Genomic DNA, 16,900 nt, shown 5'->3' with positions numbered 1-16,900 from the left:
CGCCTGCTTATCCACTTAAGTTAATAAAGGCTATGCAGCAGTTGAAGAAACAGGGTAGGCAGAGAAGCTACCTTTAAACTGACATTTGTACTGACATTTTTGATTATCTCCATAAATAAAGCTTAATTGTAAGGAGGGGTCTGCCTTCAGATTCCTTCTTGTCTGTATACCCCTTTCTTAACAGTTGCACCTGTCTCACGTCAGTTGATCACAGGTGTCAGTGAATGTATTTCTGTCTGCAAGAAATATAATCTTTGTACCAACTGACACTGTTGCACGACATTGTAAGACTGTCATAGCTTTGGATGCGTAAGTGAAGCTTTTATAAGATTTTTCCATTCCTTTATTTCTTGCCCTAAATCCATCAGAATAGCGAGTGAATCCGGCTATTAACTGAGCGCGGTGTGTGATCTCACCTCTGTCCTCATCCTAATGCTGCTACATCTACCTCTCTCTTTAGAAAGTAGGCCTCAGGCTACGGAAGACACAGGTAGCGGGGTAGGAAAGTGAATTACGTTTCTTGCTAGGGAGCTTGTCCACACCGGAGACGGGTTCAGTTCCCTGGCTCAGAAAGCTCGGGAGCATGGCTACGGTTCTCATCACAAATCCCACACTGCCTCTCCTCTAGCTGCAGCTACTACTGAGCCTTACAATTTATCCTTTGCTCTGTGACAGCGGAGGAGCAGCTCTGAGCCAATTGCTCTGTTCCCCACAGACGCAGATCTGCAAGGCTGCCAATTAAGTCCTTTCTGAAGGCCTTTCTGTGGAGCTGTATTAACAGTCCCTCACTGGGCTTGCAAAAAGACTTTTTTTTTTTCTTTTTTTCTTTTTCAGCTAAGACCCACGTTTTCTTTTTCTTGCTGGGCTTCATTTGGGGATGGGGGCGCAGACTGTGCGGTCTGGCAGTGGAGGGGGGGGGGGGGGGGGGGCAGGGAGGTGCTGGTGCTTCTTTCCCACTGCTACTCGGACACACCTCAGAGCAGTGGCCTGTGTAAGAGTCGTGACAGCTGGCTGCAGGGGAATAAAACTCAGTAAGACATTTTACAGGCGTTCAGTTCTGAAACTGTTCCTCACAGAGACCAGGGCACAAGGTTTCTAAAAGCATAATATGTATGAGGTACGTTTTTTTTTCCCTTAGATACTCGCAGGTGTTAAATTAAACAAGTTTGAAATATTTTTCAAAACATGTTCCCATCTGTGTGGTAAACATAGATACACCCACGATGTGAATGCACATGTATTTTCCATCTGTATGTAGAGCTAATTACATTTTTCAAATAACTGAATGTGTAATATTCACAGAGAAGTGAAATGATTATACATTTTAAAAAGATTTGAATATGTACAAAGGTGGTGGATGGCTCCTTGTTTCATGCATGTGAGTTTCCGCATTGAGATGAAGGCCTTACATTTAGAAAATAATTTGTTGCGAAAAAGCCTCTTTTAAAAAGAGAGTGAATACCTGCAAAGCACATTTCACAGTGTTTACCCTTTCATGTGAAGACGTATTACATTAGACATTTGGTTTTCAAGGTTCTGTTTATTTCACATTGCATTAACAAATGTGGCAGCAGTTGAGATGATTATTTTTTCCTCTTTGAAACACACTTGACTGTTGGTGCCTCTGAGAGGGAAACCCATTGCAGCTGAGTGTAACAGCACATCATTAAGTGTGTACCACACTGAACCCCCTGTGATGTGGCCTTTATTGAATTTTGCATTCATGTTTCTGAAAGAAGAGCACTGTGATGCAATGTTCAGGGCTTTTAAAGTCTGAGTGAGTGAGATTGAGTGAAAATGAATGATTAAAAAAAACCAGATGGCTGCAGTACAAGGAAATGAAAACCTTTCTATTATTGCTAGAGTATTGTTATCACTTTACCCAGTCTGTGGTAGGCTTTGGCCCTGCGGTCTTAGTGGTTTTACACTTCGTTCTGGGCACATTGACTGGGATCCAGTTTGTGATGTGCTGTTACAAATTCACAGTTCCAGTGTTGTTTAGATGGTAGTGGAGCGCTGTCATGTGATGTAGTTTGTAGTATGAGAAGAAGATTAACATAAAATTACAATGCAAATTTCCTTAAGCAGACACATACATTGTGCACATGAGCACAAGGGGGTTTCTGCATAATATTCATCTGTACAGGAAAAGAGATTAAAATGAACTCTGAGTGTCAGTGCTGGACTAGCACTGCAATAGTTTTCCATGTGGCAGACTGTGCATCTTATTTATATGATACCTTTCGCCCGACTACATGCAGCATCTGTGTTTGTTTAAATTGTTGAAATATCCATAGCTCAAATAGAGAACATTTTATTGGTTGATTAGATCTTCTGATCTTGCATCAACTGAGGAACAAAGATCATCTGAATATTTAAAAAATGGACTCTGGTAAAAGCTGTATATTTTAGCTGTATATTATCTGATACACTATCTACATCAGTATGGGCATATCCACATAAATACATATATAAAATGTATAAAAATGATATTAAAGATGTAGATTTAAATGGACAGTCAAAACTTCACACATCAGAAATATGTGGGGCATTTATTGTATGTTTTTTTCCAGAAGGTGAGAAAAGACCACCACTTGTGGTGAGGCCACAGCCCCTGTTTGAGTTATTTACTAACAGGGTAGCAAACAACAAAACAAGCAACCAAAAAAATGCATGGTGAACAGCTGGCCCCCCACACAAAACAGCTTCCATGCTTTTCTGCTGGAACCCACCATTTCCCAGCATCCCCTGCAGCTTCAGTACTTCATTCAGGTTTACTTAGCTATAGAAAAGTTTACATCAGCAGTGTGGTAGTGGTGTGATGTAGTGATGTAGCAGGGCTTGTAACCAAAAGGTTGCGGGTTTGATTCCCCGCTGAGGCAGTAATCTGTAGTCTGGATAAGAGCATCTGCTATTGTTTGTAAAGTCATGTAACTATGGTTGCAGGGTGGCAGTGTAGCTTAGTGGTCAGGAGCAGGGCTTGTACCTGAAAGGTTGCTGGTTCAATTCTCCACTGGGGCATTGCTGCTGTCCTCTTGGGGAAGGCACTTAAACCAGAATTGCACCAGTAAATATCCAGCTGGATAAATGTAAAATTTGTAATTTATGTAATCGCACTAGATAAGAGCATCTGATAAATTCCAATAATGCAATGTGAGGTAATCACGATTAGCACGATTAACAAGAACTCCAGCTCCAACCGTAAATCATGTGGGTTGAAAGGAAGTATCTGCAGATACCACTCTGAGGTGTCTGTGATTGGTTGAATGGCCAGGTGTTCTTCAGTGTCACCACACACCCCATTCTTTTTTTATCCTGTTGTAAAATTAAACTGTCCATCAGTAAGAATTATGTTTTGTTTATTTATGCAACAAATGATTATTTATTTCACAGGGGTGTGAAAGTATATGTATTTTAAGAAACACTCAATATACATTTGAAGTACACATTTTCTAATATTGTGTGACTGCTACTTATTTCAGTGTGAATTGAATTGTGTCAATTGTGAATTCCTGAGAATGTAAAGACAGTTCTTAGTTCAGAGAGAGTTTAACCTGACTAGTTTCAGCATGATGTTAATTCCGAATAGTGTTATGTCATTGTTATGTCACTGTTATTGTCTAATATAATATTATGCAATGTGGGATACCATTTATCATTTGGATTGATAAAGATCTTGTATATTATAGACCATATTTGTTTCTCATGGTGACAGTCAGTCCCCTCTCAAGCATTGTGGTTCTTCACCACGGAAACTAAACGATGCTCATATGTTAATTACCTGATCAGGGCTGTAAGCTGTGTGATGTACATAACATTTCATATCATCTCTCTGTGTGGCTGCCAAGGTTGTTAACCATTCAAATTAAATTGCAGATCACTTAATTACCATGAAAGCTGCATCAAGCACGGTTAACTGTTCCACTGGGACTGTGCAGTGAAAAAAGTAAATAAATAAAATACACACGTTCAGTTTGACTAAACATGAAAAGACATTGATGTATCTTGTCAATGAAAGCAATTTAATCTATTTCGTTTAAATCAGCCTTTTATTTTATTATTTTTGTTTAAGCTATATTTTGCCAGGTGGGGTAAAGTGAATAAATCCTCTTTTACAATCATAACCTGGGGAATGGAAATAATTAGTTTATTAAACCCAGGGGAATTATTAGATGGCCAAATTGGAGCAGCCTGATTAGGAATTTAGCCGGGACACTGGGAAACTCCAAACTCTTCTACGATAAGTGCCTTTGGATCTGACCACAGGGAGTTAGGGCCTTGGATTATCATCCCCTCTGAAAGACGTAACATGATGTTGACACTAATATTAAATCAAAAGCACAGCATTTTTCCCATATGGCCTGGGCTACTGATAGAAATGAGGGCAGCTCCCTGAGCTGGACATGGGGAATACACTGTTACTATTTCGCAAAGTCCTGTATCCAGTACATACTTTTATGTGCCGCTTAATTTCACTTAATGTCACTTAAATTACCTCCCCCTGTGAGGCGTGTAGCTTGAAAATGCTGAATGGTTCCATTTAGCAAAAATATGAAATGGCATACCCCAATGGAACCTCTTCAGAACATTTTATGAAAGGGAATGGCCTAAATGTTCATGTTCAAAGTCCACAGATTCAAAGCAAATCCTCAATTTCACTGCAGAATTTTTTTGGTCAAACAGAGATAACAGGTGTTTTGTTCTGGTAGATGTCCCAATTCCTGGCAATAGATACACAATTTATTACATTCAGACACAATGGCAGATCTGAAGAACCACTGTAAAATGCTTTGGCACATTTTAAGTGAGAAGGATTGACTTACAGGAATTCATAATGATGTTATCAATGTTGCACTTTGTAGCTAATGATTATACATTCTCTTAATAGGCCTGTGGGCTGGTAAACAAAACACTTTGGTAGAGAGAAGGCAGACTATTTATGCTCCTCTTATTTTAAGCTATTTTAAACTGAGTTTGAGATGACAGTAGAATATAAAGAAGTCTCTGATACTGTGCTGATGTCATAAAAGGCTCCTATCTGGAAACATCTGTCTTTGGATTCAGTTCAGCTGCAGGGAGAAATTCACAGACACCTGAAAAGCAGATGTAGATGAATGGATTGGGTTTCCTGCTTCTTCTTGCCGTACACCCATTTGATTTGACGTATAACTGTCAAATGTGTCTGCTTACCTACTATTCCACTTAACAGTGCAGTCATTTCAAATGATTGCTCATCAGTTCGTCATCAGTGTTCATTTGATTTAAATTCAGCTGAGAAATTGTTTATGATTAGATGTTGAATCCATTCGTTTTTATTGCATTGTTACGTGTTTAGTACAGTCCAACAATACATGTTACTTGTAAAGGTGAGAGTCATCTAAGATTGCCATGGAGCCACCCTGAAACAGGCAGGACAGAGAGAATGCGCTGCCTCTTTAAGGATACATCCGATGGCTAAAAACTACAGGACCCATGGGGCAATGCAGCCTGAGTAGCTTGCATGCAGAAGCAAACTGATGCTTCTCTCTTAATTAACAGCCGGTACTGGTACTATTTAAGAGGCCCTAAGGCACACAAAAAGAGTTTGCTGGGAGAAGATTTGGGAGCATTGCTCTGATTTGATCTGCTGTTTTGTACTTTTTGTCTGTTTTGCATTCTGGGTATTAAACAGTTATAGGTCCCAGCTTCAATTAGGCACAAAGCCAAATATTTAGTTAGTGCTCTAGCCACAGAGCTAAGTTTTTGATTTTGAGTTTTGGTTCATGGTGTTGTCAAAGTATGTCTTCATCTTGGGTTACATTGTTATGAATTCACCCCCCACTGACAGCTGAGAGTGAAGAGGTTGAGTGTTAGGGGCAGCAGTGTGGTGTAGTGGTAAGGAGCATAACCAAAGGTTGCTGGCTCAATTCCCCGCTAGGGCACTGCTGATGTACCCTCGGGAAAGGTACTTAACCCACAATTGCCTCAGTAAATATCCAGCTGTATAAATGGATAAAAAATGATAAAAAATTGTAACTTCCTGTGTGTAAGTCGCTCTGTAGCGTTTACTGAATGACAATGATGTGTAATGAAATGTTAAGTCTGTCTGCAAAACATAAATGTTTGAAACCTGGAACCAGTCTTGTTGCCCTCCTCTCTACTTTCTTCTCAAACTATGTCCTGACAGTGCAGGGCCCAGAACCAGACAGAGTAGCCTAACTGTGGCCTGATAAACACACAGGCATTGTATAACCTCCTTTGATCGCCAGTCCACCCAAGGACACCGTGATGAGAGGACCCAGGCAACAGGCTGGGCAGAAGCAGAATGTGAGCTGGCTGAGTTTTTATGCCAGCAGGGGTATTTTCTGTAACCATCTGCAGACCCCGCCGGAATCACCACAAATAACAGAAGAACAGTAAATGAAAAGGAAAAGTCAGATGGACATGCTGGGGTAACTCTGGAGGTTCTGGAGGTATGGTCTGTATCACTGTCAGCGATAATTGCAGCTGTATCCTGAAGTGGCTACATCTGCTGCACTGTGAGTTCCAGACTCATATGGCTTGTTGGCCCCAAATAAAATGATTCCATCGAAGCGGACTTGCAGGGTGTGACAGGTATGCTCACAGAAAGATGTTTAGTTTTGTCACATATCTTACATATCAATTTATTAGCTTCTTCATCATTCTGCCTCTTTGGACATCTAGATAATCTCTCCACTTACCACTCAGAGCATATATCATTTCCTTCTATCCATTATAGTAGCACAAAAAAGGCAATTCTACTTTTCAACTCACATTAGATAAATATATTGCCTTGGAATATATGTCACTTTGTATGCATTATGTGAATTAGCAGGTACTTGCAGGTTCAAAGAAAAAAAATATCATACACATGGTCTAGACTTTCACCTGTGACAGACCAGGTACAGCTGAGGAGGCTTCTGTAGCCATTATAACCATTATTATGGTTAAATATGATGATATTGCTATAACGTGCTGGAGATCATGAATGGCTTCCACTCACTGCAGAAAGTGGATTGATTGATAGAAGCAATATTGTGGGATAGTGATTCTATTAGTTAAGGCTTCTAAGGTTGAAGTGTAGATCCAGAGAGGGATTACGCATTTATCACAGCGTAAATGAGCCTGTGTCTGCTTAAAGCAGGAGCTAGAGCTGGTATTGTTAGGAGTTGTTTCTCAGGGTAGAAAGAAAGGGATGATGTCTGGATGAGAGGGAGGATTGCTGGCCCAACCAGAAAATACAAACCCAAACATGGTAAGAGGCAGACCTCCTAACCAAGAGAAGCAAGCAGGTGAACTCTGGCTTTCAGGCTCCAACAGTCACTGAAGCCTCACTGGTGGGTCATTTGATGTTCGGTTTAAATGGTGGCACAGAGGTGAAAGTACAGCTCCTTGTGTGGCGTCTGTTAAAGTGACCTGAGGAGAGAGGAAATCTGCTTCAGGGAAGCAGCAGGAATCCAAAAATACAGGGCTGAGTCCCTGCAAAAACCTGCAGCGTCAATGAAACAACCCAGCACAAGGTTGCTGTGAGTCCAACCAAACATTCCTGTCTACTGGTAACAAACTTCAGCTCCACAAAACGAACCGCAGTCTTCCATTTGTTTCTGATGTCTCTGCCCATTAAGGGTTTGCCGCTACTGTTTTCCTCTGTTTTTCTCTCCTCCTCCTCTTGTCAGGAAGCCTGTATGATGATGTCAGCAGCATGAAAGAAACAAAGGAACAAAAGAAATTGTGTGTGTGTGTGTCTATGCCGCAACTGGAGCACTGCCGTGACTGTAATGTGAATGTACCTATAAGTGAGAAACCACGTGACTTGAAACTGATGTTCATTTAAACCCATTTTGTGTCATGATGATTCTGACATTTTGTTGTGAAAGTATGGCTTTGCCTTTTTAATAAGGTGATTTTCAAACTGCTTTCTGCCTGTCTGCGGTTTCATGCCCGTGTTTACAGTGTACTGTACTGTAAATAGATTCAGATTATGAGCCATGTTGTTTCCTGCTCATTCTGTGGGCCTCTGAGAGGGAGGCTTTTGCAGAATCTGTAATGCCTTGAGCCCAGTAAGTTTGTTAATCTCCAAGGCATTACAGAAATTCGATTTGTAATATGATACGCCTTCAGTGAAAATATTCTCCTCCTTGTTTCAGTGAAGTAGCTAAATTTGATTTTGTGTGTGTGTGTATGTGTGTATGTGTGTGTGTGTGGGTGTGTGTGTGGGTGTGGGTGTGGGTGTGTGTGTGTGTGTGTATATGTGTATGTGTGTGTGTGTGTATCTGTGTGTGTGTGTGTGTGTATCTGTGTGTGTGTGTGTGTGTGTGTGTGTGTGTGTGTGTGTGCGTGTGTGTGTATGTGTGTATGCGTATGTGTGTTCGGGAGGGTGTATTCTGTAAAAGTGCACACTGCAGATTTAAAGTCATGAGGAGTGGTCTGTCGTGCGCCTGTTTTCCGCATGTGTTCCTGTCTCTCAGGATTATGCGGAGAAGGAGAAGACGATGGTCAAAGCGCTGGAGGACCTGAAGGCCAACTTCTACTGCTCCCTGTGTGACAAGCAGTACTACAAACATCAGCAGTTTGACAACCACATCAACTCATACGATCACGCCCACAAACAGGTACCCGGTCCTGTTTCTCTCCCTTTCCCATCCGCAGCTGAACGAATACGCTGTGCTGCAATGGGTCATTTTCAGAGAGTCAAATCAAACAGCTCTTGTATCACACACACATTATACTACACACAAATTATTTCTATGCTTCATCGGGTGGAATGGAAGTAGTTTGGGCAATGTTTTCATTTCTTGGGTCACACATCATGGAGTAATCACAAATGTCCCCCCCCCAGTAATCTTTTTTTTTTTTTGCCAGGATGCACCCCTGTAAATTGTTATTACTGTTATGCTGCCTGCGTTAACTCTATCAAAAGTAGGTGGAGGCCTTTTGAACTCTTGCCTTTGTGCTTTCGCGAAACTTCCTGTCCTCGGGTTCAGTCAGAGATGAGAGAAAATATCATAAGCGAAAGTGAGTGCTCCATCAAACAGCGCTGAAAGCTCACACTGCCCTGCTCATTACTTTGGTCTTAAAAGGAGTGCAAGGAGTGTGCTTTCAAAGCCACTGTGGATCGCCAGAAAACATCACATTTTTAATAATTCACAACGATACATAATCACATCCACTCTTCAAGTGCCACTGGCAAGCGCAGTAGAGCGAAAACTTGTGTAGTCAAAAACGATCCAAGAAAGTCTGAGCCACACAACATGAGGGCTACCACCTACATAACATCCGTTATACACGCCGCAGTATACAACGAGTAAAACATTAACATATAAAAACCAAATTAGCTGATGAAGCACTATGAAAAAGCAAAGGATTTACTATGAGGATTTATTCAAAATGATATTCAAACAGTGTTGTTAAGAAACAAAATAAACCCGCAGTGTGACCAAAAAAAGCTACATAATTCATCAGAGTGATTTATGAGCATGCTGATCAAACATGATGTTTAAACAATAAAACATTGTAGGAGACGAAGCCTCTGGTTTCCATGGGTTGGTTCTGCAGGACACCGCAGATGTGAACCATAATTCAAAAACTGCTGTACTACAATCACTTAACCGGAGCTGATCCCACTTGTGTATCGAGGAGAATGCTGTATTAAAGGGAGCTCTGCAAGAACACGTCACCTGCAATCCCCTCACATCCATAAATCACCTCAGTGCGTTTTCCCGGAGTATAACAATTGATGGCTGAATTTCATTTGTTGGCAGAGGTTGAAATGAGAGGGGGAAAAAAATGAACAGGTGCCAGCCGCTTGCTATTTTCTGTCAGGTAGTCTGACACGGCCTATCTCATTACAGAGGGTCTCACTCCACCCACACAGAGCCACCGAAATGTCAACCTGGTCTGGAGGGGATGCAGTCAGTTACCCCTGCATCTAGACATAAAGAGCCCTATTAACCTGGCAAAATTATACCTGATAGATCACGGGTTGCTTGGCCTTGAGACCCAGCCATTATAGATGCAATCACTGGAGGTACTATGCTTTATGTAAGAAAGGTTACCACCCTATTGAAAAAATACACACCGCACTACCTGATTCGAATGGCTAATAATGGAGGGGACTCCCCAGTTGCATGCAGTCAATATGGCTGTATTTACACGGGAGTATAACCATTAAAATGCAGGGATTTTTTACAATTAGGCTATAGCATTGCTGTTACAAAATAACTGTAATTATTAGCCTTGTTTTCTTGTGCGTTAAGCTGTTTCGGGAATTATGCATGCATTAGAATGGAGGTTTTCCCCAGTGAGGATATCAGCATCTACACATACAGGCTCTGACAGGCTATACACAGCACCAGCGACACAATGTCTACAGGTTTATTAAAATCCCTTTATAATGAGGGGTTGTTTAGCAGAAAATCATTAACCTACTGAAATTGTGTTTATATTTGGTAACACTATCGCAAAGTCCCACCACCCATATATTACTACATTATTTATACAATTTTTGCTCACTCTTTGCAGGTAACGTTAGGACATGCCAATGAGTATTTTGTAGCATTAGTTCAAGTTGGTAAGCAATCATTTACAAGGGATAAAACATGTCTACTTTTGGACATGAATTGCAAAACAATTCATTCATAATAAGGATGGGTATTGCAAAATAAATAATTAATGTTAGCAATGTTCATATTGGTTTATTAATGGTCAATAAATGAGAAATGATTAAGTGAGGTGTTACCTATTATTGTCATATTTGCTTGGCATTATGTAAGCTCACAGAGCAATGCATGCACGCAGACATGGAATGGATTTCTAAATCAGGAGGTTTTCCTGCTTTTACAGAGACTGAAGGAGCTGAAGCAGAGGGAGTTCGCTCGCAACGTGGCCTCCAAGTCCAGGAAGGACGAGAGGAAACAGGAGCGAGCTCTCCGACGCTTACACGAGCTGGCGGAGAGGCGCAGAGAGGTCAAATGGTGGGCGCGGCTCGTTAACATACTCATCAAGAGCAATTAATCATGACCAATCATATGCTGATCAGCCATGCGGAATATAAGGGGATATTTCTGCGGGACGTATTCCTAAGGTTATCAGAGATCATTATGATCTCACAGGCTACCTGGCATGCCAGCCGCAGTGTGTTAAAGGGACTTAGAAGGCAGTAAATGTTATCGAGGCTGCAATAACCAGTCATAATGGGTCAAATAAGCAATTGCAAAGATGGCAGCGCTGTGCACATTTGGCGCTGATGCAAAAGCAAAATATGCATAAAGTTTATATAATAATATAATATAATAATATATTAATATATAATAATATAATATTATGTTATATATGGATGGGATTAGAGGTTGTGTGTGGTTAGATTTAGGGTTGGGGTAAGGTGAAGGGTTAGCGTGATGAAAGATGAAGCTACAAGTGGAGTCAGAGAATGATAGGAAGGAAATGTTATTCGGATAATCTGTGTTATTACACAAACCGCACAGCTCTGATCCACATCTGATACTTTGTAGTTGCTATGTAACAGTGTCTTATGTGTAACAACTCTATATCCTAGAGTAATTAGTTTATCACACCTGTTGTATTGAGCAGACTGTTCAGTGTAATCCTTTCATCCATGGGAAAATAATGCTGTTTGACACATCAAAATACATCACCTCTTCCAAACAGGTGATTCTTTCCCCACTCACTCACTTCTTTTTAAAAGAAAAGAAGGATTGACACAACTCAAAATGTTTCAAAACACACTTTTTTTCTGATTACAAGAGACTTGTCAGGTTGGTTAAAACTCATCATGGTATTTATGCTATTGTTGTTGCTATCATTATGAGCTGTTCCTAAGAGCAGCCAGAAAAGTTTTTGTTTCATTGCATAATTATTTGTCTTGCATAACAAGTTTAGCATAACATAAGTATGTGACCATATTTGACTCGCAAAAAGCCAGGCAGTCCACAGTCAGTATTTATTCTGGAAAGATGTCCTTGATCTACCATTACATTACATTACATTATACGCATTTAGCAGACGCTCTTATCCAGAGTGACTTCCATCATAACAGAGCATAAGTGTAACCATTCAATTTGAAACGAGCAACAATTTATCCTACATTAAGCATCCCTGCACAGCATGTAGACGTGCCATCCATGATGTAGCCGTGGACTGCGTTGTGTTGTGGTGTTTCTGAGGGTGTGAATTTCAGTCAGACTGATTTAGAGTTTTCCGCTGTGTGTTGCAGTGCCCCAGGGAGCGGCCCCATGTTCAAGTCCACCACCGTAGCAGTGGAGGGCAGCTTTCAGGAGGCGTGCTGTGGAGGGGGTACAGGGGTACCCCTCTCCGCTGCGGCACCGGACACAGGAGTTCAGAGCGACGTCCTCAGCGCTCGCCTGCCCGGCAACGGCAAGCTGGCCCCCTCATCCAGCACCAGAAAACAGGTCTACGGACAGAAGATCGCCTTCTCCTTCTCCTTCCCAAAGAAAGCGTCTGTGAAGCTGGAGTCGTCGGCCGCGGTGTTCTGTGAGAATGCAGAGGAGGGGTCGGCCAAGCAGGGCTGCAGACAGAGGCTCAGGGCAGCCTCCATGGAGCTGAGCTCACCTGGGGGGCCAGCCGTGGAAGGAGCGCTGAATACCGGGGAGACGGTTTACAGCATTGGTGCACAGTGGACACAGGACAGCTTCACCCACAGGAGTCACCGTGCACAAAGCTGTGGGTCACCTGAGACACACCTGAATCGTCACCGTGCACAAAGCTGTGGGTCACCTGAGACACACCTGAATCGTCACTGTGCACAGAGCTGTGGGTCACCTGAGACACACCTGAATCGTCACCATGCACAGAGCTGTGGGTCACCTGAGACACACCTGAATCAGGACAGCCAGGTGCCTGTCGCAGGTGTATGCGCTTTGCTGGTTAACTCCGAGGACATGGCCACCCACTGCAGCCCCAAACTGCCCCTATTTCCTGTTCATTTGAATAATGCTGATACGGCACAGGAGATGAAAGAGTCAATAGAATGTTTGAAAACGGGCACAGCTGAAAACAAACAGGATGTGGAGGAACCAGTTGGAGAGTCATCAGAAGGGGACAGAAGTTTCACTGAGGAGATAAACTCCCCTGTCAGCAGCTCCTCACCAGTAAATAACACTGATATTTCCACTGAAGTAGACTCCTCACAGTCCCCTGGAAAACAGGCAAACACAGCCGTGAAGACGCCGTGTCCATTCACAAAGCAGAATCAGCCTTTCTGTTCCGTCCTGAGCAAAGATGGCAGCACTGTCCTCCAATGGCCTTCGGAGATGCTGACGTACACCAAGACGGACCCATCCCTGTCCTACAGCTGTAACCCTCTCTGCTTCGACTTCAGAGCGTCCCGGAGCCGATTGGAGCAGGGGAGTGGTGGGGGCGGGGCCTGTGTGACACACAGTGTTACATCACCGCAGGTCTATTTAAGCACTGCATTTATCAGCCAAGGGAAGCCAGAGCACAACAAAGGAGTCTCACCTGGACCGGACCCCCGCCCTGCTCAGGAAGGCCCGGACTGGCCACCTGAGCCAGCTGAGGTAAAGGATGAACACTTGCGTGGTCGTTACGCAGATTACACGCGAAGCTATCTCCTAATGAAAAAACATGAAAAGTGTAGGAGGCACTCAAGAGAGTCTTTGGATGCCGGTAAAAGAGGTGTGCATAAATTGCGGAGTGGAGTCAGACGACACAGCGGGAGACACAGAAGAAGACACAGGAGGAGAAGCGGAAGGAGGAGCATAGCAATGACCAGGGCGACAGGCAGCGAGGAGGGCGACGCTGGGAAATCTCTGAAAGCCCTGAAGAAGAGCAAGTGTTGGGAGGGATTCGACAGCCAATTCAGCAGAAACACTTCACAGCAATCAGAGTGTTCAGGGAAGTCAATACAATCACCTCGAGATCAAGATGAGAACGGCAGTCATGCCATTGAAGGGGAAGACACAGGAAGTGCTCAGCAGGAAGTGGTGGTTGGCGTGAATGGTGTGGACAACAGCCAAGCTGAAGACTGTGCCAGTGGGGAAACCACGCACAGCAGCTGTAAGAGGCATCTGTGCGACCTATCAGAGGATGAGGTGAGGACCACGAGACACTGCCCAAAGACCTGCCTATCGACTCACACAGAGAGACCCTTCACCATCAGCGAGAGGGGCTGCAGTCCTGACTCCCCACAAAAGCACTCTGCAAAGAGGAGACGAGGATCTCTGAGCGACGAGGAAGAGAAGAACTCTAAACACCAACTGTGCTCAAACTGTATGTCCTCGGTGGGAGGATCCTGTGGGTGGGAAAAGTTTGCCGATGGAGGGTGGCCTGGAGGTTGTGTGAGGTTCTGCTGTAGGCAGAACAGGAAGAGAAAAGTGTGGAGAAGCTCTGGCGTCTCTCAGATGTTAGACCCCGATTCAGAGACGTGCAGCGTGGAGACAGGTGTATGTGATGTGGGCGCAGAGAGTCTTTCAGTAAACGCAGGCTCCAGTTCCCCTGGACTTGAAAGAGGTCAGACAAAAGAGTTTGAAGACATAAACAAAAGGCTAAAAGGTCCTGGTAAAGCTTTAACTGGTGATGTGAGTACTGAGAGTTCTGTGTTTGGTTCTCTTACACGCAGCATGGTGGGGGCGGCCCTGAATGTTCCGGCAGTGAAGTGTGCCGAATGGGCACCCAGCCCCTCCCCTGCGCCTCTCACTCCCGCATGCAACGGGGACAGTCTCTCTGTGTCTCTGCTCGCAGGAGACCTCGACAGACCCAGGAATGAGAGCGTTACCAATGAGAGTGAGCACACTGATCCCTCTCATCACAGCGAATCACAGGGAGAAACGCTTAATGCGAAAAGCTGTGAAAATCCAGCCCTGAAGGAAATCGTACCACAAAACTCAGAGAACCCAAGCCATGGCGGATCAGTCTGGCACGGGTCTCAGAGCCAGACTCTGAGCAATCACCCAGGTGGCCAGTGGCAGGTGAGGTTGAGCCGACAGCGTGTCGGGCCGGAGAACGCTGGTGGCTCTCCTCACGCCTCTCACCCCGGTCTCCAGCCTCCTTGCAGCAGTGTGGAGAAGCACCGCTTGCAGCAGATCCAGGCCCACAGACAGGCCCTGCACCAGCGGATGTTTCCCGGCAGTCTGAAGCCAGCCCTGCCTAGAGCGGCCGTCCCGGTGCCCTCCCCACTCCTGTACCCCGTCCCCCTTCCCCAGCCTGTCTCCCCCGCCTCCATCACCATCCTACACCAGCGCACCACCTTCCTCCACCCCCAGCCCCCACTCCTTCCCCAGGTCCTACCCCTCACTCGCATGCCCTTAGGGGCGGAGATGTGCCACCCGGGAACCCCCTTCATGCCTCCCGCCCCGGCCGCGGTGGCACCACCCAGCCTCCACCCCGTCAACGTGATCATCCACACCCTGCCCCGCCCGGCCATCTTCCCGTCGATGCTGCCAGCCCATCCTGCTGTCATCCCCCTCCAGCCACTGCTATGAGGCGGACATCACCACCACCCCAGTAAGACGGGCCTGGTTACTCTGTGTGCAGGTGATTGCTCTCCACGTCACCCAAAGCTGTGCTGTTTGTATCGCTCGCTGTTTTTGCTCTGGAAGTTTTCCTCAGAGCGGAAAAAAAAAACTCTGGAATTACTTCCATACGATGGACCTCAGAAGCCGCTCCCGAAAATGAAAGGGGCGTTGCAACCCGTCTGTCTTTAATCACTCCAGTTCTACAGGGACAGCATGAATATATCCAGAAAATTTTTGAGTTGTTGGATTAAGGAGGTGTGTGTGGCTTCTCCTTCAGATGAAAGCTTGTCAAACTTGCACCTTTTTGTTGTCCTTTAGGGTGAGCAATCATGCATAAAATCAAAACAAGAAAATTCATTTGGCTTTAAATTTTGAAAACTGATGAATAAGGAGCTGCAGAGTAGTACATATCTCCTATGTGTGAAGCACTACAGTAAATCACATCTAAGATAATCAATGCAATACTGCTGTAGCTTTTATTTATGCACAAAGCACAAGTATTAAGTGCAACACATGAATGATGTATTCATTTTTCATGAACACATGCCTATATATTAAAACATTGCCTAAAAATGAACAGCATTTATTATGTTCTCACATGAAAATCTGATATGCATACATTTTACCCGCGAACATCATATAAAAAATCTTTCACATTCTTAAGTGTCTTTGTCAAGGTTTTCTTTTGAGGCTGTAAAAGAACTTGGTCACTGTTAATCACATAGAGTGGAGCAAAAAGCAAGCAGCATTTCTAGTGATAATCACTGGAGTGTACATTATAGGTGAAAGTATGGGTATAAGTCTTCATACAACTTTAAAACTTAAAATGAAACAGGCATGGATGGGTTTGCATAATTATTCAATGAGTGCCATTTGATAATGTTATTTAATGCAGAGGCGGTAATGTCTTATAATTCTTACTAGAGCAAAACTGGGTGACTAAGGGACTTTATAATTTATACACAAACATGGAATCAAGTGACTGCTTCTTTATGGATCTATGGCCTTCTACTTGATCTAGATTACTGTCTGGATGCTCACATTTAAGGCGTATCCTGCAATGAGCTGGACTTGCTGTAATACTATGACGTTAATGTTGTACATTAAGATGTATCAGATATACACTTGTAAGATTTATTGTAAGATATGTTCCTGTTTTTATTGTGTAATGTACCCTGTATGTATTAATTATTTAGATAAAATAGATACAACTATGTTTTTTACTCCAATTTCCCAACATAATAATAAAGCCGAATTCAACTCAGACACACAACTTCCTTTTGTCATTGTTACAGAGTCATAAGCAGTTCTCTAAGAGTCAAGAATCCCAGCAGTCCAGAGCACAGACACTCCACGTGAACGTGAATATTAGGCTTTGCCTAAGAAATAAA

The 16,900-nt window shown here is 43.6% G+C and overlaps 1 protein-coding gene across 1 annotated transcript in view; it reads left to right on the top strand.

Annotated features, from left to right (window-relative positions):
- The window catches only part of LOC118785750 (zinc finger protein 804A-like), a 42,826-nt gene extending 27,001 nt beyond the window's left edge, over nucleotides 1–15,825 (top strand). The window contains exons 2-4 of the mRNA XM_036540662.1: nucleotides 8,469–8,612; nucleotides 10,843–10,973; nucleotides 12,233–15,825. Coding sequence (XP_036396555.1) covers nucleotides 8,469–8,612; nucleotides 10,843–10,973; nucleotides 12,233–15,476 — 3,519 coding nt within the window. The 3' untranslated portion in view covers nucleotides 15,477–15,825. The remainder of the gene's footprint in view (nucleotides 1–8,468; nucleotides 8,613–10,842; nucleotides 10,974–12,232) is intronic.
- The last annotated feature ends 1,075 nt before the right edge of the window (nucleotides 15,826–16,900 follow it).

Source organism: Megalops cyprinoides, chromosome 11 (genome assembly GCF_013368585.1).
Source record: "Megalops cyprinoides isolate fMegCyp1 chromosome 11, fMegCyp1.pri, whole genome shotgun sequence".
Taxonomy (NCBI): Eukaryota; Metazoa; Chordata; class Actinopteri; order Elopiformes; family Megalopidae; genus Megalops; species Megalops cyprinoides.
Note: the sequence above shows the minus strand (reverse complement) of the source record. Positions and strands in the feature narration are given on the sequence as shown.